Source organism: Leptidea sinapis, chromosome Z (genome assembly GCF_905404315.1).
Source record: "Leptidea sinapis chromosome Z, ilLepSina1.1, whole genome shotgun sequence".
Classification (NCBI taxonomy): Eukaryota; Metazoa; Arthropoda; class Insecta; order Lepidoptera; family Pieridae; genus Leptidea; species Leptidea sinapis.
In genome coordinates, this window is record NC_066312.1 from 25,984,069 (window position 1) to 26,010,718 (window position 26,650).

The window sequence follows — 26,650 nt, forward strand, 5'->3', positions numbered from 1 at the left end:
AATTATAAAATAAATAAATTTCGTTTATATTAATATTATAAGGAGCCTAAAGTATTCATTCGATCTTCATAATCTAAACTCATTACTGTCATAATAATTACAGAAAGAAAGACAGTTGTGATAATAAAGATTGCACTCGTGAAGTCAATTGGTCCTAATCTCTTCCTCGGGGCTGTAGGTCGTGCAATGTCCTAAAAAAGGATCCAGATACATCGTTTAAGTCTGCTTGAGCGCTTGGCTCTCGACTTTTGTTAGTTCTTCCCCGCAGTCGACGTGCGGTTATGTTGAGTTTAGGAGCTTTTATAATGTGTCCATTTTGATAATAATTTAATTTAAGTAACGTTAAGAATTCTCTACAGAAGCTGCGCATAAAATTAATACATGTCAAAGAGGCTTAGAGCGAAGCATGTTAAACATAAAGAAAATGGATAAAATACGACACACAAAGATAAGAGGCATTACCAAAGCTACAAACGCTTTGACCTTCGCCCAAAAGCGGAAATGGCAATGGGCTGGACATGTGGCGAGAATGGCTGATAGAAGGTGGACTGCTATAGAGCTAGAGTTACCCAGTGGAAAGGTCCTTCAGGCAAGAGGAGAAGGGGAAAACCCTTAGCCCGCTGGGAAGATGATCTGAAAAGATTAGCTGGCATAGACTGGTGCTCCATAGCACAAGACCGACAAGAATGGGCATCTTTGGAGGAGGCCTTTACTCATACAGGGGTTCTTATTAACCCATAAATTGTTTATATTATATTTTAATTTAATCTTACACATTACTAAATATAACCAAAACTAAATTACAAATACAATGTAAATTGGTGTTTACTGTAAAAAAAAACTATTGTTAACAAGGAATAAAAAGGCTTATTATTATTATAACGTTAAGAATATCATAGTCTATTTAGACCAGTGGTTCCCAACCTTTTCTTGGCCAGGGACAACTTCGATTTCTTTATTCTTAGCAGGGACCACGATGTACAAGAAAAATAGAATAAAGTCAATCCGAATATGAACTTTAATCACAAAGTAGAATTTAATAATTGCATTGCATTTGCATTGTATTCTTAAGGCATCCAGGAAGAGTCTTCGAAGCTAACGTAAGAACGAAGCTAGCTACGTTGCTAGACCCGAGCGTGATCCCAACATTACAGGCCATTCCGATATCGTGTTCATGAGGTCGATACCTTTTGAAGTTGCTTCTGGTTCTGGTGAAATCAATAATTCTTCACAACGCAGCGAGCACGTATCGTATCGCCCGCGAATATTGAAAACGATTCGCGGAGCATGATCTAACTCTTGCGGACCACTGCAACTGGTTAGGAACTAGAATCTAAACTTATAAATGGACGTAGTTCCAGAAAAACGCTCCAAGCCACAAACATCACATTTTAAGGAATTCGTGTTTAAACTTTGTAAATATGAGTGTATTTCATACATATGGGTTGGGCTACTAAGTCATGATGTCATCTAAAGAGTGACAGTAGGGCTTCCATCTTTTTTTTTTTGTTGAGAGGAGGAAATACGGTTACGTATTTACGCGCCGGAACGGGGCGTAATATGTCGGATTCGAGTGTCCGCGTAAGCGGACACCCCATACCGACTAAAACCTCCTCTGTGCTGTTAGCAGCCCTGGCTTTCACAGCGAAGTAGGACGTGGGCCGTGGAGGCCGCAAAGACTACGCAACAACAGTCGCGGGGCGTCTCCTAAGGAGACTCGAACCTTAGACCGGCTGTGTGCTTGTAGGAAGGTGCTTCCATCTTTTGTCAGTCCGTTAATATGAATCATGTGACCTGTTCTGTATTCTTAACTCAATTTCGACATGATTGTGGTTTGGAACGTTTTTCTGGAATTTCGTCCAAATGACATAAGTCTATATTAGGTATTCTAGAACATGTTGAATACTCACGTGTGTCGTTAAGGGCGGGCGGCGCGTCTGCCGGCCGGAGCTGCGCATGCGCCGCGCCCGCGCCTACCAGCAGCACTAGCGCCACCACCACGCGGCTCATGACATGGCGCTACTGAAATTAATAAAAGTTATTATTTTTTTTTTAAAGTTCTAACATTAAAAAAGAGTATCGCATATATGTATATAAAACTAGCAGCGGAACCCGGCGTTGCTACATCGGGTTAAATTACATCGCATGTTTAATCGTATAAGAAATATTTAAGGATCCATTTTCTAAAGTAGACTTATTTTGGAACTTTCTAGATCTTTCCAGAAGCTTTCTAATACATGCTAGATCATTGAAACCGCATTCCGATGATTCCGCATCAAACTAAAGAAGAATCACGTAAATCGGATCATAAATCTCATCGTAATCGGTGTACATAATTAAAAAAATACCAATCGAATTGAGAACCTCCTCCTTTTTGAAGTCGGTTAAAAATAGACAACATATTTTTTGGTTTGATCCTAAATTGATGTTTGTTTTAAATATTTATAACTACGTTGTAATAATTCTCAGCTGCAATATAAAGTGGGACATCTCTCAACTCTAGGAAGCAATAAATAAAAAAAAAACTACACACATGAGGGTAAACACGTGTTGAGCAGTCTCAACTTTAAACTTTGTGTTTCCAAGTATTGTACGCTAACAATATTCATACTCTGTGTTGTTTAAAATGTAAATAACATTCTTCTTAGGGATTATCACCATTCAAGCTTACCTACTCATTGTAGTCGAAAACTATTCTATGTATTTTTTAAGTTTAGGTAAATATGCATGGTGTACTCCATATTTGTACTATTGGCTATTTATTTATTCTTTTGGTACCAAATCAAACATTTATATGGACACACGAGGATCACATATAATGAACATAACATTAAGCAGCATAATAGGCCCTGAGTAACAATTTAAGTACCTATGTATCGTAGAAATTAGGATATCACAAAACTAATATATTTCATCTTATACGAGTAGTATATCTAATACTTACCGATTTAAGGAATTTATTATTATAAAGTTGTTAATATATGTATTATTATAAGATAACTTATTCAAACAAAACAAATCTTATAGTTATATTTACAATACTATGATTACAATAATTTAAAACTGTCATAACGAGGAGGCGTACCAAGAATACTGGCAACATTTCCACGTTGGATAGCTAGGCTGTTCCGTTGACCGAAATGGCTGCCAACGCTTTTTTTTATGGAATAGGTGGACAAACGAGCGTACGGGTCACCTGTTGTTAAGTGATCACCGCCGCCCACAATCTCTTGCAACACCAGAGGAATCACAAGAGCGTTGCCGGGGTTTAAGGAAGGTATACGCGCTTTTTTTGAAGGTACCCACGTCGTATCGTCCCGGAAACACCGCACAAGGAAGCTCATTCCACAGCTTTGTAGTACGTGGAAGAAAGCTCCTTGAAAACCGCACTGTGGAGGACCGCCACACATTCAGATGGTGGGGATGATATCCTAACTTGTGGCGTGTCGTGCGAAGGTGGAATTCGGCGGTAGGAATCAGGTTAAACAGCTTGGGTTGTCAGTAGCCCTATTGAGGCGAGAAGGTAGTACTTTATACATTCTCCGCGCCTCTGGGACACACGGGCCAAGTGTCTCGACACCAAACGACACAAAAATGTAAGACTCACTGAGACTGACATATTTACGACGTTTCCTGTCTTCGGAAGTCGAAGCCGCAGCCCCAGTACAATTTATATATTTTTCTATAAATACAAAAACGATAGCCAAGTTTGCCCTTTCAATTTGTTAACTACCTAATATTCTAACTTAAAACCCAAGTCATAATCAAAAGCGTTTGATATAATTTTCTATGTATAATGTATGGGAACCTAAGATGGGAACTGATGTCACATTGTCGAAATGATAGATTTCTTATGTCGCAGCCAATAACAATATTCGTCAACTCCACTTCTCCAGGTTCTGTCAAGTTATGTTGTTAATCATGGAACGAAAGGACACCTTCCTTTCGTATCGCAACACGAGAAAATCGCATGTCTTATTATCAGTACGGCTACAGAGTACTGCTATACGTACCACTCATCATACATTTTTTTTTTATGGAATAGGCGGACAAACGAGCGTACGGGTCAGCTGGTGTTAAGTGATCACTGCCGCCCACATTCTCTTGCAACACCAGAGGAATCACAAGAGCGTTGCCGGCCTTTAAGGAAGGTGTACGCACTTTTTTTGAAGGTACCCATGTCGTATCGTCCCGGAAACACCGCACAAGGAAGCTCATTCCACAGCTTGTAATGTACGTGGAAGAAAGCTCCTTGAAAACCGCATTGTGGAGGACCGCCTCCAGATGGTGGGGATGATATCCTAATTTGTGGCGTGTCGTGCGAAGGTGGAATTTGGCGGCAGGAATCAGGTTAAACAGCTCTTCAGAACACTCCCCGTGATAAATGCGGTAGAAGACACACAATGAAGCGACGTCTCTACGCAACGCCAAGTGATCCAGCCGTTCACAGAGTTCTAACAAAAATTCTGTAGACCCAGTGGGGTCCACGACAATTCGAGCTGCTCTGCGTTGCACGCGGTCAAATGGATCGAGCTGATACTGGGGTGAGCCAGACCAGAGATGACAGCAATACTCCATGTGTGGCCGGACCTGCGCTTTGTAGAGCGCTAGAATGTGGGCCGGCTTGAAGTATTGCCGTGCTCTATTGATGACGCCCAGCTTCTTCAAAGCCAATTTGGCTTTGCCTTCCAGATGGCCACGGAATTGGCAATCGCTCGAGATTTCGAGACCCAGTATTCCGATACTAGGCGAGGCTTTAATGGAAGTGTTGTCGAAGAGCGGTGATACGACAAATGGGCTTTTTTTACTTACAGATTTCTCCAAAAATATTTTGATTATTTTATTAATTATTGATCAATCAAAACGCAATTCGTCAAAGGTCTGAGCATACATATGGAGAGACAGCTAAGCGACTTTGTTTTCTACCACCTAGTCTTGCCATAAATATTGAAACAAAGAAAAAATAATTATCTATTGCAAATAACATTTATTTATTGCATTTGGCTCCATACCTACTTTGTGTAATGCAATCACAGCGATTCGGATTCCATTTCATCCCCACTCCATTTTAATATCGCATAATATTGTAAAATGTATTGGCGCCAAAATTAGAAGACTCAATGAACAATCATACAAAAATGACAGATTCCAAATTCAAATGTAATATTGTTACAGTATTTATGGCCAGACTAAGTATTTAAATATCGCCCTAATTGGCCTCAAATATCAACGACTCCTGTCAGACTGCCCCGTGAGCTCTACTTGGCCTACACTTGGCCACACACACACCGTCCCACCAAGGTGAAATAGTTTCATTACTCAGCTGCGTCATAATAACATATTTAATGTGTTCGCATTCTGTTTGTCAGAACGTGCCGATCGTTGTCGGGACATCAGACAACGAGCACGGTCCGGGTATTCACGATTGTGGCATTAAAAACACTCTTTGTTTCTGTTGTACATTCAACGAATGTTTTGGAATGCAGAAAAGTTCGTGTAACTCACGTGTCGTGGTTAGTTTTGAGAAACCTATAGAAATATTATTTTTTATGCCAATAAGCATGATGTTCAACTGATGGTAATTGATACGCCCTGCCCACTACAATGCAGTGCCGCTCAAGATTCTTGAAAAACCCGAAAACTCTGAGTGGCACTACACTTGCGCTCGTCACCCTGAGACAAGTAGTCTTATTTGCCCAGGAATTTCACTAGCTTTGGTGCCCTCCAGATCGAAACACAGTAATGCTAACATATTACTGCTTCATGACAGAAATAGGCACCGTTGTGGTGCCCATAATCTAGTCGGCATCCTGTGCAAAGTAGCCTCCCACTGGTAAAATAAATACTAAGCTCAACAATATTTTTTATGTTTAAACAAAAATTCAAAAGCCTCTAAAATTTAAAATCACCGAGAAGTCTGTGAATATCCCAGAATGTTCTGAACTTTTTGTAGTAGCTGGTCTGGTTGAAGCGACCAGCCAACCCTGCAGATCATACCCACTAAGAGATTGTAATCGCGAAACGCAAAAAAAAAATGCTGGGAGAGTTTCTTGCGCCGTTTATTATCTCTCAGAGAATTAACGGCGCCGAAGCGGTAGTAGTGTCTAGTATTTTAGAAATAAGATCAAAAAGAATTCTAAAGGAATCATAACTTTGAGAAAATAAATGCCTTTTAAACAAGAGCCCATACCATAATGTTCTCAGAGCAACACAAGCAGTATATTGTCGTCGATATTATTGGAAGCACATAACAAATGATGAGGAGCGGTGAGAACTAAACCAACTCGCAATCTTATTAAAAATCAGGTCTCCGTGTCCGCATTAGACATTAACCCACTTAAGGAAACCAGTATCAAACGAACTCAGCATTCCGCAGTGATTGCGTTGACAAGAATTAATTTAATTGTGCTCGACTATGTAATGTTATGCTGAGGTCTTGTTTGTGAATAATAATTTAATCTGTGTGGAATTAGCCTTATTGTAAATACCTAGTGACCTATTTGACTGCGTGTGTGATGGAAAAATTGTATGATTGATGTCTATCTTTCGCAATAAATGAAAACAGAAATATTTGATGTAATTCATTTCTATTACAATATCATAAAATATTATAAATAAGTCAATAACTAATCCTTTGTAAATATTATGAATTATGAACTTAGTTGGATTTAACTTATACATGCAATCTAACAAGATTTAAAAAATAAATTACAATTATAAAAATATTATGTTATTAATACAAATATTATCAATAAGATGTTCTTATTATTATAACCGATGTCTTCCAATTTTCAACAAATTATAACGAAGCCAAAAGATTTATTTCTTTCTAAGAACAGGATTGAAAAAAGTTGAATGTGAATTTGATAAGTTTAGAATAATTATCAGTAATGAGAAACAAACGGCAATATTTTATTTGTTTTATACTAAATCCCTTTTTAACGAGAGATCTAATATATTCAGTATTAGTGTTAATAATAAAATAAAGTCCTCCATATTCCACTCATGCACACAAACTATAGATCACACCCCTTTTTACCACGTACTTCAAATAATTTTAACAAACTAAAATCATCCGAAATAGATATTTTTGTTCCAGTTTACGTTGTGCTAAAAACATATTATACAAGATTATTTGCAGGTCACAGAAAGCTAGAAAGAAGACTAAGTTAATAAGTATATAATAAGTTTTTACCTACCTAGTATATAGTAATACCTTTAATAAGTTTAAACAGTACGTTTTTAAAGAATGTGAACTTGTAAATGCAACCTATGTAAACTTGTAGATATATATATATATATTTGTATTGATGGCTGTTTGAGCCACCCTATGTAAAGTAAACTTAATTTTAAACTTATTTTATTTCTTCATCATTATGTCTGACAATCACATTAAAACTGTTTTACTCTAAATCTATTCCTATTGACTTGATATTTCCATTGTCTCTGCTATTGTTACTGAAGTAGATAATTGTAAAATAGTCTTTTTTTTTATGAAAATAAAGGACGAGACTAGCAGGACGTTCAGCTGATGGAAATTGATACGCCCCGCCCATTACAATGCAATGCCGCTCAAGATTATTGAAAAACCCAATAATTCTGAGCGGCACTGCAACTCCGCTCGACACCTTGAGACATAAGCTGTCAAGTCTCATTTGCCCTTTAGACCCAAACACAGTAATGCTTACTGCTTCACGGCAGAAATAGGCGCCGTTGTGGTACCCATAGTCGGTGGAAAGGAGCCTCCCACTGGTATAGTTTCTGCAGGCGATTCAGTCCACGATGAAGTCGGTTACTCTTTAAAATTTCTGTATCAATGACAATATCCAGAGACCCCATTACAATCAACATACATAATATCACGCCTGAATTCTGACTTCAATTGGCCACGCACGAAACGCACCTTCAAATGTTCGCACAATGGGATACGTCATGCTCCCTTACTCATTTATATTTTTTAGTCTTAATTTTATTTCGTACTGAAGTGAAAACTTCATTAGCGGCGTTGAGCACTTTTCCTGTGATGGGTATAAAATGTTAAACTCGCGTCAGGACACGTGGCCTGATCGATAATTCGTAAGACAGTCGTTGAAATTATGGATTAAAGTTGATTTTTCTAAGAGATAAAATTTTCAATGTAAAATAATTGTAATAGTTCTGAAGTGTTATATTTTTTATGGAATTTAAATTGTCATTTTGTGTAGGATAACGCAATAAATGAATATTGTATTTAAACCACATACATGCTAGTACTTTTATAGTGATAAATAAAGCAATTCGTGCGAAATTAATCATCAAATTCCAAAATATTAAAAAATGTTCAAGTTTTCAATTCATTCGGCACTCCCGGAGTAAAACTGTTTATTTTTTGTTAATATTAAAATCAGTGCCATATAATTAATATGCGGGAGAAGAAACTTTATCAATTTATTACTTGCGGGAAGCCTACTGGCATAGTTAAAGTCAAAGACTAAAATGCAATAGTAATATAAAAATAAATCGTTATAGACGCAGGGCTGGACAACCAAAGTTTATACAATAAACTTATTGTATCTACTTTAAAAGAAGCTTTTGTGAAACCCGGCCGCCATCAGCCTGTACATCTATTACCCATACTAAAATTATTAATGTGAATAGTATTTAATATTCGAATTCGATCCATTTTCATGCATATTCGTCCCGGGGGAACTCCGCGATGATAAATGCTTAAAAATGATATGAGTTCACGGCTCCTATGTAACAAAGCCAATATTTTAAAAATTCTTGCGTCGAAAATGTAACATTTTAACAGGCGCAAACAGTTTATTTGCTTACAATCCTCATTATTGATTACTAATCTGGATAAATGTACCCACACAAAAAAGTAAAAGCTATAAAAACAACTTTTATGAGAGAAGTATACTAAATAAATGAAACATGCCGAGAAAAAACTTGTTTAACTGCAAAGAAAACTGGTAGTTCATAATAGTTCTGGAGTGTTAACTTTAACCAACAGCAAGCATTAGCAACCTACAAGTAAGACTTAAGGGTATGTGTAACAGGATAAAGTAGTGTGTATAGCTCCAAATGCTATATTTTCACCACAGAACTTGTCTAAAAACACCTTGATTGCGTGTTTTCTGTCTACCCTTCGCCTTAATGTGAATGTTTCTTATTCAATCACACGAAACGGCTGATTAGATCTCAATAAAATTTGACAAATACATATAGGTTGTTGTTCATCATGCAGGATTACATAAAACATATGTTAACATAATGTGAACGCGGAGAAAGTCGGGGTTAACAGCTAGTTAATAATAATTGTACGAGGCAAAGATTTAGTACAAAGCATTTGGCATGAACGGCGTCATCGTACTCTAGCTGAGAGTAGGTGGCGGTTTGTTGAGGTGAAAGTTTCTGTGACGTACTTGTGTTCCAACTATCTATAGGTACGTAGGTGTATATTACCAGTAAGGAGATAGACCTGAGAGATAAAGATATGCGCGCGTTTCCAGCGATTATGATAGTATGGGTAATTATTAATTTGCGAATGCTCGAGGTAACCTTTGGACACACCCACTTGATAAGGATGATCTTAAACATTCTTTTGTGAGGTCGATGAGGTAATTCTTTGGAGTATATCGCTGTAGTTATGTTAGTTGTTGTGGGACGAGATCAAGCCATATAACTCGATGAAAATGAAACATTTATTAGGTTTGATATTAAGTAGTATTTAATATAATATGTTTTGATGGTTTTATATTCTTCAGAATGATGAATTGGGAATTTACCAGTGGGAGGCTGCTTTGCACAGGATGCCGGCTAGATTATGGGTACCACAACGACGCCTATTTCTGCCGTGAAGCAGTAATGTGTAAGCATTACTGTGTTTCGGTGTGAAGGACGCCGTAGCGAATAAATAAGACTTAACATCTTATGTCTCAAGGTGACGAGCGCAGTTGTAGTGCTGGTCAGAACTTTTGGGGTTTTTCTAGAATCCTGAGCAGCACTGCATTGTAATGAGCAGGGCGCATAAATTACCATCAGCTGACCGTCCTGCTCGTCTCGTCCCTTATTTTCATAAAAAAAAAGAATAATACCTCTTGTTATCGTAATTGGAAGTTTATTGTGTGCCTTCCAATACAATTTGTATTTATGTATCAGAACAGTGGAACCAAATTGGAACTCAGTGATTTAAATTAAATTAGAGAATCATAAATGAGTGTACAGATCACGTACAGTACAGAAGTACCTGGTGGTAGACGTGGTCTGTGGTAACTTAAATAAAGTCAAGTAAGTTGGGTAGTACCAATATTGTATCGATTAACTAATTGTGTGGAGTCGATTAAAAGTGTTAAATACGTAAAACATAAGTTTTATTTGATGCCATAGACTCATTCGGCAACTGTGCGGTTGTTTATATTTAAACAGAATTTTGTTCATATATAATAGACCCAGCAAACGGTGTTTTGCCATATAAATAATTTTTAGTGTTAGACTGTTTTTTCTCCGAAATACTTTACAAATCCGACTACTACGACAACGACGGTAAAATAAAGCATATCTATGATACTCGCATTCACAAAAAATGTAACCTTCTATTGTTAACAGAATTATCAATATCGGTTCAGTAGATCCAGAGATAAAGGTCGGCAAAACTCTTGTGATTCCTCTGGTGTTGCAAGAGAATATGAGCAGCGGTGATCACTTAACACCCGGTGGTCCGTACGCTCGTGAGTCCTTCTTTTCCATAAAAAAAGATAAGTCTCTTGATAATTGTAATAATAATTTTAAGTGAAAGAAACTATTTTCTTATCTCCTAAATTTTTCTACGATTTTATATTTCTGCTATTCGGAACGGAGTGAAATCCAAAATTATAAATAATGAAAATTTGGAAAAGTTATAGGTAGCTACTGCAATATACTCCTTCCTATAAACAATGTTTAATGATTTATTTAGTCAGCATTAACATGCAGATTTTGCGATTTAGAAACGCGTGAGCAAGTGACGTAGAGCTGGCCGTAGGAAAAACATGGCATGCGCAAATGTATGCCTGCTTCTTTTGAGATTAGACCCTGCGATTTGTTGATAGTCATTGAAAATGCAATGCTTTTAAATGGAACTGCAGGTGTTAAAAATTAATGGTTCCTCCGCCCTGAGTAGCCCGGTGCCCCACAAGCCCCTCTCACCGTCCACCACCTCACCGCACCATAATATCGCGCACTCGGTTGACGTCATCGTCATAACTATTTAAATATTAGTTCATATAATGTAGTCAAATAGACAGAGATTATCTACTATAAATAAAAGATGCGATAAAATAAATAAATAATTTTTATTGTATTTATGATTTTGGCGATAATGGCTTACACATAAAAGAAACATTTATGCTATCAGGGGCTTTTTTGTAGGACTATTTTAGATTAACATTTCCATTATACATGATACTCCAACGATTTAGGGCCCACGCCGGAATATCACAGGTGGCAGTTTTTTTCTTACTTACTTAACACTCATCGTTATATATTGGATGATTCGTACTATATTTTTATCAAAATGCCCATGTGTTATTCTGATGTGTAAGCTATATTATTGTAAAGTATTATCAAAATCCAATCAGTAGTTTTTGCGTGAAAGAGTAACAAACAAACATCCATACATTCTTAGAAACTTTCGCATTTATAATATTAGTAGGATGTATATTTGTAACGCAGGTTGCAGATTTTTAAGTACTTACTTTACACTTATTTATGTTATATTCATTTAAATACATTCAGTAGTTTGTGCGTGAAAAAGTAACAAACATAAACACACTATCATCGCGATAATGGCTTACACATAAAATATATATTCGCATTCGCGGGCATTTTTCTAGGATTCTTTAAGATAAACAAATATATTATAATATTTGTAACTCCTACAGTTTTTCGCAGTGCACACATGAATACCTCGCAGATAGCAAATTATCCTGCTTACTGACACTTATCGTATTATGTTGGATAAATCACACTGTGTCTTTACAAATTATAGCCTATATGTTATTCTGATGTGTAAGCTATAATATTGTACAGTTTAATTAAAATCTATTCACAAGTTTTTGCATGAAAGAGAAACAAACATGCATCCATACATCCAGACATTCTTGCAAACTTTCACATTTATAATATTAGTAGGTTTAAAAACACTTTAAAGCTATGAATGCGATTCGCAAATTTAATGCAGCATTGTAAACTCATTTAGTAAGTATAAATAATACAAAATTCTACAACAAGTTTTGGCTAAGAAAGTAGCCGGTGTGTTTCTTGTACGTTCTTAAGGAGTTTACTGCTCCGAAGATTTGTTAGATCCAGTAAATTAAATAGTGTGACCTAAAATGAAGTGTCCAGAACGCTAGTCTTCTATAAAATAGTACATTGTCACCAAGAAAAGAAAGTAAGAATGACGGTAAGCTGCACTGTCGCAGACATGAGATGACATTCGTCTCAACGAAGTCGAGGGCCTCAACATATACGAACAGTAGAATAGAATCACACTCTCCCCGAAGTGGTACATTGTGCATCCCTTCCACAGTAGACAATACATAATATGTCTACTGTGATCTTACCGTACCTACGAAACATTGTTTTATAGCAAATAAATTGCAAATATCAACTTGACTTGTGACATGACTTGAACTCAGGGAGATGTTGGAAGTGAGTTTAACAGACTTTAGAAAAATATTAGGGCTGACACACAAATTTTATTAATCATAGACTTAAAATATACCATACACTTACAATAAAGATAGGAGATATATAGCAAGATCCATAGATTTTGAATATATTAGCGCAAAGTCGACCCGGCAGTTTGATAATGCACCAATTTGATGTAAGTGATAAGAGATTCACTTTCGTTATCATGCTGTATCTGCGTTAGACATGTTTTCGCTCGTTTACGCTTTGTCTGTCTATACGATTGTTGTATATTGTAAGTTTATGGTAATAATAGTAATTTGTTAGTAGATAGCATACTAGTCCATCAATATTATATTTATCTAATACACAATTAAAAAAACTTTTCAGTCCGCATATTTGTACGTAATAAACGCCACACTTTCCGCCCGGTTGTCACACCTACACGAAGCCACTATTTTAAGAGATACAATATCATCTATAACATCTTGTTACCTGACTACATACAGGAACTCTCACTCATTGTCACCTCTCAATGCAATTTCTCTTGTTTTTCTACGAACACGTGCATGTCGTGTGGCGGGAGCTATTGTTTACTCAATGTTGTCTTTCTGAAATGTAAGAGAAATCTGCGGTCACGACCCGCGACTCACGGATGTGTTCCGAGCGTGTCACTCACATGCGGGCTTCTGTGACGTCATAGTATACTAATTAGATTATCATCGCCAAGATTGTTCGGTTGTTCTTCATTCCCAATTCTTATGTCAAGAAATATTTATTAAAGTATTCTAACAGTGGGCACATTATGCTGATGTGGGATAATGCTAAGTAAAGAAAGAGATAGAGCGTATGGCTCACAAGGGCGAGTGAAAAAGAAGGGAGACCTTTCCCTGTCTTTTGTTCGCCGTTGCTGTTTGAATACGCACGCGGGACAAGCAATAAACATTAAAGCAGCTCAAGCCATTATATTTATATTATGTATCCGCATGTTCGGAAGACCATATTAGATGCAACTCTACAAGTAGTTGTACAATTGTGATGTTTACACATTAGTTTGTAAGGCGCTGCTCGATACATGCAATCATCCAATCCAAGTATTTAAAGTTCATTTATTCATTCTGGTGTGTATCAGATAACCCTCACGTACCCCGTGTTTATATATATACATATATATAGCTGATGCAGCAAACTTTGTATTGCCGATATTAAAATCGCGATACAAAAGTAACTGTTGATCGTAGATGGGTGAAAATTAGAAGTTGTATGTATTTTTTAATGCTGCCTCATAATCAAACAAAATTAAAAAAAAATTAAAAATAAAATCGTGTGGACTACCCTTAACATTTAGGGGATGAAAAATAGATGTTGTCCGATTTTCAGACCTACCCAATATGAACTCAAAACTTCATGAGAATCGGTCAAGCCGTTTCGGAGGAGTTCAATGTTTAACACCATGACACGAGAATTTTATATATTAGAAATATAGCTGACTTATCATTTAGGGGTCCGATTCTAAGACCTATCTGATATGCACACAAAACTTCATACAAATCGGTTAAGCCGACTCGGAGGAATTTGGTAACAAACACCGGGACACGAGAATTTCATATATTATATTCAAATTTCCGGGTTCGAATCCCGCTAGGTGCAAACATTTATATGATGAATATGAATGTATGTTTCCAAGTCATGAATGTTTATTTATATTTATGTATGTTTAATTAAGTTTATTGTATTAAATATATCGTTGTCTTGTACCCATAGTACAGGCTATACCTAGTTTGGGGCAAGATAATTTGTGTAAGAGTGTGTCAATAATATTATATATATTTACATTCGTAGCGGAATCAAATAACGTATGATTAGATTTAGATATAAGAACGATTTAGATTTTGAAAACTTAGACAAGTATCAGCGATAGACATAATGCAATACTATCATTAATATGACCTTGTATCATTACCACGATCATCAAAAAAAATCTTAACACATGCAATATAAGAAGATATTGAGTCTTATCATTATTGGAATTTGTTTTTAATGCTGTAATAAAAAATAACAAAATTAATCCACAAAACTAAAATAGTGAATAGACTGGCTTAGAAGAATTAATTAAACCTTCATCAAACTTTAAATATGTAAAGATATGATATCACTCCATTTTATTTAATTCATCCTGGACAATTGCAAAATAATCTTCCTCAGTCTTCTCAAGGATCTCCACTACATCTCCGCACTCTTCTGCTAAGCCCTCACTTTCTAACGCTGCGTTCTCCCGTAATTTCAAGCGAATTTCTTTTACTCTGTTATCCAAGATGTGTTCACGCTTTGACTGTTGATTATAAATTTGATTAACCAACTGCTTGTCATGACTTCCAGGAACGGCCATATTATCCGAAACATGCAGTAAGAAAAGTGAACCGTCATTATCACCCGTCGCTATCAGCTCACCATCCGGGTGGGGGGTCACTTTAGTAAGCCCCTGCTTTGTTACTTGTAGACTGGCCACTGGTTCCCGTTGTTTTCTCAATAAGTCCCAATAGTAAAACACTCCCCCGTCACACACTGCCATATAACTGGAATATCTTAAAGGTGCCCAAGCGACATCAGTGACTTCATGGCGATATGGCTTCGTGACTATAATAGGCGCAGTCCGGACCTCTTCGCTCCATATACGGACGCTCCAATCCCCACATGTTATAAACATTCTCAACGTACAAGGACTGCGGTGAACAGCCCTAACTGGGCCATCATGTGCTCGCCAGTATGAGGCTAAGATCTCGGAATGAGATCGTCCCATTCTATTCGCATTAATCACTAATCCAGACTCCGTTCCACTTAGAAATTTTGTTGGCAACCCGCGATCATACTCCAAACTACTTATACCTTCAGCTTTACTCAGAGATGGTTCTTCATTAGGTCCAAGACGAACTGCCATGCAAAGTTGATCGAATGGCTTTGAAAGATTTCGTGCATCCCACCAGAGGCACTGGCCGTCAGGAGAGCTTGAAAAAAATTCGCGATTTGTGCGCGTATGTAAATAAAGGAGGCCGCTCACTGGAGCGTCGTGCGAATTGTATATGGAAGTGCTGGCTACAGCTTGACTGCTTACGCGAAAATCAAATAAACCAGTTATACCTTTATCGAGACCCGCTAATAATACATCGGGATCGCTCGGGGAACACGCTAGTCGCCAGCAACTACTTTCTGGCTTAAACTCGAGTAGCGGAGCTGATTGTATGTTGACATCCCATAAATAGCACGCGGTCGGCGCTGTACTATGCGTCACAGAAAAGTAAACTTGTTCACTGTATGAAACTGCAAGACGAGATTTCTTCTCGTTGGTCCAGGTGATACAGGATACGGGGCGTTTGAATTGGTCTCTAAAAACATTTGCTACTTGTAAGTTGTATTTCTCGACTGGAGCTTGTGGGGGGATGTTATCGAAGTACGTCTGGTACATGTCGATGGCATTGTTCTGATCAATGCAACGTGTCACCTGCGGGGTGAGGCCCAGCACGGCACGCACGTAGCCGTCTTCATGTCTGACGCGGCGCCGATGACGCGCCACGTGCTCCTCATTCAACAGGTGAACATCCCTGGGCCACCCACCCTCAGTATGGTTGACGCCTTGTTCGCGCAGCTCCACTACATTGGTGTTTGTTTCGTGCAAGGCCTGAGGCAGCGTCGCCTGAACAAATTCGTGAACCGGGTTCCGGAGGCAATAAAGATTTTGTTCCGCTCTATCGGGGCTTATAGAGTCCAACAGATGCGCAGGTACGTCTTGGAACAATGGTTGTCTGCCGAAGGATTTGCGAAGTTTTGTGTAGACGTAGGTCGACCTCACGTAACTTTTTGGTTTACTGGCTTGCATCTTGCAATATTGTTTACATGTGATATAGTGTTGTTATTTACAACTGAACTATCACACCTGTGGAATCACTGTGGCTATGACGTGTCATTACGCAATACCAACTGATTGACAATATATCTAACACAGCTCACTATTTAACAATACTATGTCCTATCAATAGCGGGTGTTCGTCTCTTTGTCCGCACATTTCAACAAATTATTTCAATTAACTTACATTTTTGTTTACGATGAAAGCATCGTATGTGACGGGCAACTTGCCACAATGCATCAGTAGCACAGTCAAATCTATTTGGCTGTTTCTGAGATTGGCTTGCACAAACAAAGAGACCTACAACATTTTATTGTTCAGACACAAAATGGGTACAATATAATTATAATATTATGTAGGTATATTATATTTAAGCTTTTCATAAAGCAGGCGTTATTTAAGTTACTTAATAATTATGTTAATTAGAGAGGTACCTAGTTAACGTAAATACCCTATATAGGTATGTATAGTATAATAATAAGTATATTTATAAAAAGTAACGGGTTACACTCCGGGAGTGCCGGCAGAAGTAAAAACTTGAACATTAACTTTGTACATAATTGCTTTATTTATCAGTATAAAAGTACTAGGATTCATGTGGTTAAATATAATATTCATTTATTGCGCTGTCGTTCACAAAAATGACAATTTATATTACTTACATAAAAAATTTAACGCTTCAGAACTATTACAATAATTATTTAACATTAAAAAGTTTGCCTCTCAGAAAAATTCATAATTTTCACGGCTGTCTTACGTATTTTCGATCAGGTCAGGTGTCCTGACGCGAGTTTAATATTTTACACCCATCCAGAAAAGTGCTCGACGCTGCTAATGAAGTTTTCACTTCAAAAAACGAATAAAAGTAGGTACGTGCCAAAGCTAATGTGAACATCATATATAAAACGATAACCTTGTGATATTGTATATTATGTCTCCATTTTATAAATGTATTTTTTTAACTAATCTATCAATGTAATTGCAAAAGAATCATTAATATCCAAGATCACTCTTCACCAGTTTATAAACTTAAATTTAGTTCCACAAAAGTAAAATAATCTACGTACCACATACCAACTGTGACAACAAAAACACTCTATTTGATGTATTTGCAATAATTACAATGGAATGCGATAATTTCAAGAACATGCCAATACATAATTATAATACCTCTTTTGATATTAATTAAAGTATGCATTGTAAAATTGAAAATTTTGCAATAATGTTTTTTGTTTTCCGATAAAACAATGACTAATGTTTTAATACATAATTATTATTAAAATTGTTCACTTACAATAATGTAACACTCAATCCAAATGTTTCCAGTGTAAGCTTATCACATTCTTCCCGCGGAAAAAAATTTCACTGAACTGATGATACTTGTAACTTACTTTCGTAGTAATTATTGTGATAACAAGCTGCGCGCACGCAAGTGCGGCTCTCTCGGTGAATGGCGCGTAACTGGAGGTTTTCTGTCTCTACAAACTTACCAGTTACCACGTACCAAGCATCGCGTAGAGTCAACATTGTAAAAACACAGCGGTAGAGTACTACAAGACTAGTTTGACCAAGTTTCATTTAGAGTATTTAACAGAAAGGAGATGGAATATGCATAAACATTAGAAAGGCTTATTTCGCAGACGAATAACGTCAATATAAAAACTGTCATAAACAAGCAAAATAAATGTGACCTATGAGTCAAAAGTCAAAACTTTATGCATATAATATTATGATATACATTACCACTTATGTCTACGTATATTAAAGCTTATAAGCCAATAAAAAAATATATAGGTATATGAGTCACAAGTGGATGTAACTCATGATGCATTTTTGTCCACAATGTGCGATATCAAATGCAGATCCATGAAATAATTCTTCGGTTACGGTTATATTCATATGTTATTCTGTGAAGTGGCATCGTGGTTTCATAAAACCACACTATTGCTTTTTGAGCTCTCTCCTTTTTTGCACAATATCTAAGGTCTTTCATCATCGTCCCTTATATCGGAATCGTGTAATGGACGCAAAGCTCGAACCTTATTGGAAACTCTTCTACATATTTGCTCTATATATTAGTGTAAGTAGTAGTAGTACAAGGCTAATAATAAAATAAATTCCGCATCCATTTAGTTGCTTGCTCTATAAAAGCCCAAGTCGATCACGTCAACGATTGATAGTTGAGTTCTACTTCTCCATTGAGCGCTTCCTCTTAGAATGAGACTGACAGCGCGGTAGGTTCCTGTTCACAACAATTATTTTGTTGCTAGAATTCTATTCATTTGCAATAATGTTGGTAAGTATTCTTAGAAGTGTACTTTAGCTGTAACGCAACAATGGCAGTCCCTTATCGTGCAATTATAAACAAAGGATATTGTACTTATTGATATTCAAGTTACATAATCACTTCTCGCTACAATCATTTCAAAATGATAATTTTGTTGAAACATGAATATTAAATAAAACATAACATAACAGTATACATTTTGAGCCAAAATAAGAAAGACCACGGTCTTTTCCGGATGTATGAGTACGAATCCGATTCATACCAGTGAAAATACGGTCAGCTGTAGTCGTAGAACTATTGACTAACTGATGACGGAAATAAATCGGATGACGGCAGCCGGATCTAGTGCGTAGAACTATTTCTATGATATAGAAACAGTTCTATGGCTAGCGGTTTTAAATTATATAATAACCTATTAAATTCAGAAGGTCGAAAGGTACAAAACAGGGTGGAATATTCCTCCATAAAAAGAAACGAAATTTATTGAACAACGCTGGCCACACCCGGGAACCGAACCGGCTAAAATACAAAACATTGTTTAAATCGTGAATGACGCCCAAACCAATAAACAGTTGTTCGTTTTGTTTGTCCCCTAAATTATTATTATTCTGTATTACTTTTTATGTTATATTTGATATTTAAAACCCTTTTTAACTTTAAGCATGATTAGTATATTAAATGCACAAACTAATTTGTTACAACCATTGTTAAATACTCTATTTGATTTAAAAGAGTAGCCGTTGAGTTTCTTGTAAGTTCTTCTTACGAGCTCTTCTTTTTCCTAACTTATTTTAGATTCAGTAATTTAAAAGAAATATTTATAGTGACGATTCAAAAGCGCTTTCAAAAGTCTAATTGTATAAAGTTTATTTGACTTTGGTTTTAAGCTGCTCAAGCAATCATCACGGTATTTTGTGTACACACATTGCCTGGGTAGAATACAGGACTATAATTTATGTTGGGGTTATAGATTGGTCCTACATTATATTTTGACATATATACTCGGGCGCCCGACATTGTATGTATAATTTAAATGAACATTTCTTAATGAATTACTCTCTAGCGTCCCTTTAGCGATGCAAGTAGATTAAGCAAAGAGGTTTAATATTTTTGAAGTACAACTTGTTTAACAGCGTTGAGCACATTTCTTGAGATATGTATAAAATTTTAGACTCGCGTCAGAACCCGGACCTGATCGTAAATTCGTAAGACGTAATTATGTATGAAAGTTGATTTTTCTGGGATAAACTTTTTAATGTAAAATAATTGTAATAATTCTAAAGTCTTAACTTTTTTATATAATAAAAATTGTCATCTTTGTGTACGATAGCGCAATAAATGAATATTGTACTACAATAAACTACAAAATGCTAGTACTTTTATACTTATAAATAAAACAATTCGTGCAAAATTATTCGCTAACCATTCTAAAATATTCCCAAATGCACAACGTTAATGTTAAAGTCTTCACCTCCGCCGGCACTCCCGGAGTGCAACCCGTTATTTTTTTATGTGTTTCTGTTTACTTTCACTATTCAAGTTAGTATAACTGTATGTTTTAAAAGTATACGTGATAAATAGGCGCTAAATGAATAAAAATCAATTAAAGGTAACATGATGTTTAATACATGCATATAGTTTATAGTATTCATTTGTATATTATTTTGTGGTTTTTAGTATTATTGAAGCGCGAAGATAGTACTTTGTACATTTTCCGCGCCTCTGGGCTCCACGGGCCAAGTGGCTCGACACCAGACGGCACAAAGATGTATGTATGACGCTCGCTGTCTTCGGCAGTCCAAGCAGCAGCCCCAGCACCAACGTAACTAGGACATGAGAAGGAGCCAGAGCATCGACGCACACCAGCGCCCTTCCCAACGCCCAAGCCACCAGCATATTTGCATCAGGACGCTTGCCATCACGGCGGGTAATACCATTTGGCTCTAAAAAATTTTCCATTTCAATTCCTTTTTCTTATAAATCAAAGCATACCTGTGCTCAGAGTATTTCATAGATTTATTAGTATAAACTGAAATGAGACGGAACTACGGTAATTAAAGTTATAATTAGATTTAGTATAATGTAGGTGTACCTACTAAATCTATAAAACGAGCGAACCGCTTTTTGAAGTTTTACTTCTTTAGGCGCGTTATGAAAAAATGATAAAAGTGAAATTTTAAGTTCGTTCCTAAAATTTTCTGACGTTTGCGACATTCGTTAATTTTTTTTTGGTTTCTTCGTCCATTATTAGGATAGGCAAAGGGTTCAAGCCCGTACAGCCATTTTCGTTATCTATATATATAAAAATGAATTGCTGTTCTTTAGTCTCCCTAAAATTCAAGAACGGCTGGACCGATTTGGCTAATTTTGGTCTTGAATTATTTGTGGAAGTCCAGAGAAGGCTTAAAAGGTGAATAAATAGGAAAATGCTGCTAAATTAAATAAAAACAACAAATTTGTTTTTCCTTTGATGTGTCCATACATAATTTCTATGCGAGAATTTATTGACGCATGGTTTGACAGTTCTGCTGTGAAACAATTTCATTAAGACAGCAGGGTGCATATTTTACGAAGTAATTTTTGATGTTATGATATATTATTGAGAAATTTATATAAAAATATTATTTTATTTATTATATACAGAACAACGTCTGTCGGGTCAGCTAGTTTAATAATAATTAATTGTCAAAGCCATCGTTACAAGATTTTTAAAATATTGTTCTTTCTACAAACGTAGAATAGCACGAGGAATAAATAATTTTAAGGATTTTTAAGCTTAAGTTAGGCCAAAGAAGTATAACTCCTTGCGTGCATACATAAGTACACACACACACTTTTCTTATTTGACATGTGTATTTGTTAAGGTTATTCAGCGGACATTTGATAAATTAATCACAACGATAATATATTTAGCCTAAGAACAGAGAACTGTACTCCGTGAGCGTTTAATTGTGTTTGAGAGTCAACGAGCGTAATTGGTCATCAAAGAGGGCCCGTACCTGCAAGACGGCGATAAATTAGCCTTGGGGTCACAGTTGATCAACTTAATAACTATAATGGGCAGCCATGGCGTAATGACTCAGATAGATATATACAGAGGAACATGCAGTAGGTCTGTCTACAAGCGCTTCACAGAAATCATTTAAATTATTTTTGAATCGAACCTTGTTCAATTTATTATAAATTTAATTAATTAATTTTACAAATTAAATTTGGAAAAAACTTTATGAACGATGCGGAACTAGAACCCGCGACCTCTCGCGTTCCGTGCGCCCTTCCACTGAGCCAACCGTTCGAGTGACGTATCGTTGATAAATCTTTGTGGTTTCATCTGCAGGATCTACTTTACAGATGATAACCTGGTCAACCCCAATATTTGCATATTAGGAAATTTACTTGAAATGTCACTCTTTCAAATCTTAACTTATTAAAGTGATAACTTTATTATTTTATTTAGTTATTTATTTATTAATGTGATAATCCTCACTTCTGGGATGAATTACACATATTTAAATTGAGAAACAAAATTTATGAACGATACGTCATTCGAACAGTGGAAGAGCACTGAACACGAGAGGTCGTGGGTTCGAGTCCCGCATCGTTCACAATTTTTGTTTTCAAATTTAATATTTCACATTACTCCATTTCGCATGACATGAAAATGAAAAAATATTTATTTCTGTAACAAAAATGGTACAAACATAATATGTGGATGTGACCTTCTATTAAGTGAGAAACACCTGTGCCAGAAGGCCACGCTCTTCCATATCAATGACATCACCTTTGTACTTTGATATTACAGACTTTCATCTCAAAACTGTTACACCAGTCTTAATTTCATACAGAAAGTTGTAAGTATATTTTAATTATTGTTTAGGTAATTATTCGGTTAATTAAAATTGCCGATAAAGATTGAGACCAAGCGGAAAATTAGAAGCACCATCCATTTTTTATGCGTTTTGTAAGTCATCAATTGACGAAAATGGGGCCCAATTGATGTTAAGTGAATTTTTTTTTGAAACGGTTTTCAGTTAAGAAAACCGTCGCTCACTTTATTTTATGGGTATTGAATGAGACTGAGCCGTCACGTTATAATAATCGTTCAGATAAAGTGAGCTGACGTCGACTAAGAGAGACCCGCTCGGTAGTCACAGTTGTGTTTCGCGTTTGCGTCAATAAATTCTCCCATAGAAAATATGTCCATACAAAACAAATATTGCAAATAAAAATAATTATGGGTTCCAAATCGAAATAAAAATTATCCTATCTCTCAAGTTCGACTAAACTGCACTTCATGAAGTAATCCCCATTAAAATCCGTTCATTAGATTAGGAATTCAATGGAAACAAATATCATGACACTGGATTTATATATGAAAAATATAATATTTGTACAGACGTACGAGTAGCTTGTGTCACATAACAAAGGCGACATTATTGTTGTGAGTGTTAATAACTTCGCGAATTACATGTTTTGTTTGTGGACAATGGACAATGGCGGGTGCCAAGGAAGTGGCTCGTGGAGATATACAAACATTATTATATATTCTGTAGTTATAAAGTGGTGTGGGCTTCTCGAAGTTACTATTTTTTGATGAAAATATGGGACGAGACGAGCAGGACGTCCAGCTGATGATTTATTAATACGCCCTGCCCATTACAATGCAATGCCGCACAAGATTATTGGAAAACCCAAAAATTCTGAGCGGCACTACAACTGCGCTCGTCACCTTGAGACATAAGATGTCAAGTCTTATTTGCCCAGTAATTTCTCTATTTTGCTAATTTCTCTCTGCACCCTTCAGGCCGATTCACAGTTATGTATACACATTACTGCTTCACGGCAGAAATAGGCGTCGTTGTGGTACGCATAATCTAGCCGGCATCCGGTGCAAAGGAGCCTCCCACTAGTACTAAGATTATAATGTTAATGTGGTTGGGACACGGAGAGAAGAAGCTTGACGGCACAAGAATAAATTTGAACTAAGAGGATGAATTGGTCTAGCTAGACGTATATTTTGCAATCAGATAGAGAATTTCTATAATGAGTTTGAAATAATGGGTTGATAATGACGAAACCAGGTAGGTGTCTCAGGAACTCAGCAAATAGATGCCGCGGTATCGACGTGACTCGATGCATACTTGAAGCTGTAACAGGACTCAGGAGCTACAAAAAGATCAAACTTCTGTGTTTACAAAATTAGGCAAACAATAATAATTATAATATTGACACACTCTTAGACAAATTATCTCGCCCCAAACTAGGTATAGCTTGTACTATGGGTACACGACAAGATATATTTAATGCAATATACATACTTAAACTTACATAAATACATATTAACATCCATGACTCGGAAACAAACATTCATATTCATTATATAAATTGCAACTACGGGGATTCGAACCCGAGACCTCTAGATCAGTAGACAAGGTACTATTAACTACTGGGCTACAGGAGTCATATGTAGACAATCATTTAAAGTTTGTTTCATTTTTAGGACTCCACTGTTAGTACGCCTGTCCAAGTGCCAGTAGGCATTGCAGGAAAATTGAGTTGACAGAGTGTGTCAACCATTACCATAGATTAGACATATGTCTAGATAGACTATGACAGCTGTGAAAACTTCGACAAAATAGACAAAAAAACTTTAGAACTAACCTCTATTTTGAGCAATTCACGCACACGGAAGCTAAGTGTCATACAAATCGCGAGTGTAAGCTTGTCACGCACACTAAACTAATATTCCTGGCCTGTTTTTATCGGTTGTCTAACAGCAAGAGACTCTCTCTAGACGTATAAATTATCAAAGCTAAAATATAACAATTAGATAAACTGAGATAGTGAATGACAAAATGTCTGCCATGCAAATTAAAAATAATAATATTTATGTTACAAAAGTAACGAACGGAACCATTATGTGAGTTCGACTCACACTTGTCCATTTTCATAGCTTGAACGGACAGACGTTTCTAATTGATGTTCAATTAAGACAGGTAGATATAATGGACTTTAACTGGTACCTGGTAAACCTGTGGAACTAGCTTCCTTGTGCGGTGTTTCCTGGACGATCCGACATGGGTACCTTCAAAAAAAGCGCGTACACCTTGAAAGCCGGCAATGTTCCTGTGCTTCCTCTGGTATTGCAAGAGAATGTGGGCGGCGGTGATCACCCAAAACCAGTTGACCCTTACGCTCGTTTGTCCTCCGATTTCATAAGAAAAATATCTGGTACCTCACCTCTACGTATTTGAACGAAAAATGTTCTTGACAGCCGAAAGATACAATAAAGATTGCATCACTATTTTAGACGTATGGAAACCTGAAATCTTTCAAAAATACAGCACATTAACTTATCTACAAATTAGTAAATTCATTGAAGTAGGCGTTATTTTGTGGAAATTCATAATTATCCAATTATTTAGAGTTTTCTTTAGTTAATTCCGCCAACATATGTCTTTAAACAATTCGACACGTGTTTCACCTTTACACGAGGCACTCTGTTCGAGTCTCGTGCCAGAGTTTGGCGAGTCAACGTGTCCTGAGGATGCCTCGTGTAGAGTCGAAACACGTGTCGAATTGTTTAAAGACAAATATTGGCGGAATTAACACTAAAGAAAACCAAAAACATTTGGATACAAATTAGGTGAAAAAACCTAAAAATATTAAATATTTGAGTATTTCATATTTCAATACTTATGAACATTATGCCTGGCTACCAATACAGTTTTCAATTCCCGATTTGTGACCCAAAACCAATTTGAACAGCACAGTCCATTTAACTTACGATGTCCGCCAATTTAATAGTTGATTGAACTTGTCCTACATAGAGTTATAGCGGTCGATGCGATCTAACTTCAAACGGCTTCAATTATTTACGACGAAAAAACAGGTTCTGAAGACACGTAGACTATTTATTTATTTTCAGGTAAGCTACTGCGTTACAATTTTAATAAAGGATTATTATATAATGTAGAAAATAAGGCTAAAAGGGACTACAGAATATAGGTTAACTAGTGGGAGGCTCCTTTGCACAGGATGCCGGCTAGATTATGGGTACCACAACGGCGCCTATTTCTGCCGTGAAGCAGTAATAAGTAAGCATTACTGAAGAATCCTGAGCGGCACTGCATTGTAACGGGCAGGGCGTATCAATAACCATCAGCTGAACGTCCACCTCGTCCCGTACCTTATTTTCATAAAAAAAGGTGTTAAACAAAAGAATACCATAGTATTTTCTTTGATTAACACGAGTGTTATACATTTAATTAAAAGACTTTGTAAAAAGTGTTTTATTTCAAATAACACCAGTTAGTTGTGATTGATCAACAAGATTAACGTAACAATTACTGTAACAATCCACATATTAAGTGCATAAACTGAGTATAAAAAAGCGGCCAAGTGGGAGTCGGACTCGCCAAGAAGGGTTCCGTGACAGCAAGTAACAGAATATAAAAGTTCTTGTATTTCGTTGTAACTTTTATCGATGTTTTTTTAATAATGTATTTTTTTTTCAATTAAGTTATTGATAATGAGATTTATGGCGTATTAAAAAAACTACTTACTAGATCTCGTTCAAACCAATATTCGGTGGAAGTTTGAATGGTAAAGTACATCATATATTTATTTTCAGTTTTATTATTCTCTTATTTTAGAAGTTACAGGGGACACACACACACACATTACCACTTTGGAAGTGTCTCTCGCGCAAAATAGTCAGTTTAGAAAATAATAATATTAGAAGCTCAATATCATTTTTGAAAACCTATCCATAGATCCCACACGTATGGGTTTGATGAAAAAATAATTT

The 26,650-nt window shown here is 36.4% G+C and overlaps 2 protein-coding genes across 6 annotated transcripts in view; both read right to left on the minus strand.

The window, feature by feature from the left end:
* The window catches only part of LOC126978484 (uncharacterized), a 64,187-nt gene that overhangs the window by 21,177 nt on the left and 16,360 nt on the right, over positions 1-26,650 (minus strand). Inside the window, exons 1-3 of one of the 5 annotated variants that reach the window (XM_050827311.1) lie at positions 17,848-18,024; positions 13,147-13,262; positions 1,911-2,022 (exon numbers count right to left, since the gene is read on the minus strand). In XM_050827311.1, coding sequence (XP_050683268.1) covers positions 1,911-2,010 — 100 coding nt within the window. In that variant the 5' untranslated portion in view covers positions 2,011-2,022; positions 13,147-13,262; positions 17,848-18,024. Of the gene's footprint in view, positions 1-1,910; positions 2,023-13,146; positions 13,263-17,847; positions 18,025-26,650 lie in introns of those variants that run through there. The other 4 variants (XM_050827312.1, XM_050827314.1, XM_050827310.1 and 1 more) reach the window with 4 other exon arrangements.
* On the minus strand, positions 14,725-16,558 carry LOC126978465 (dynein intermediate chain 3, ciliary-like). The gene has a single exon (XM_050827281.1). The coding sequence runs from the start codon at positions 16,523-16,525 to the stop codon at positions 14,804-14,806; it is 1,722 nt and encodes a 573-aa protein (XP_050683238.1). The 5' UTR covers positions 16,526-16,558; the 3' UTR covers positions 14,725-14,803.

Excerpts from the sequence above, each read along its gene's own strand:
- LOC126978465 (XM_050827281.1), bottom strand. The coding sequence starts at position 16,525 with ATGCAAGCCAGTAAACCAAAAAGTTACGTGAGGTCGACCTACGTCTAC.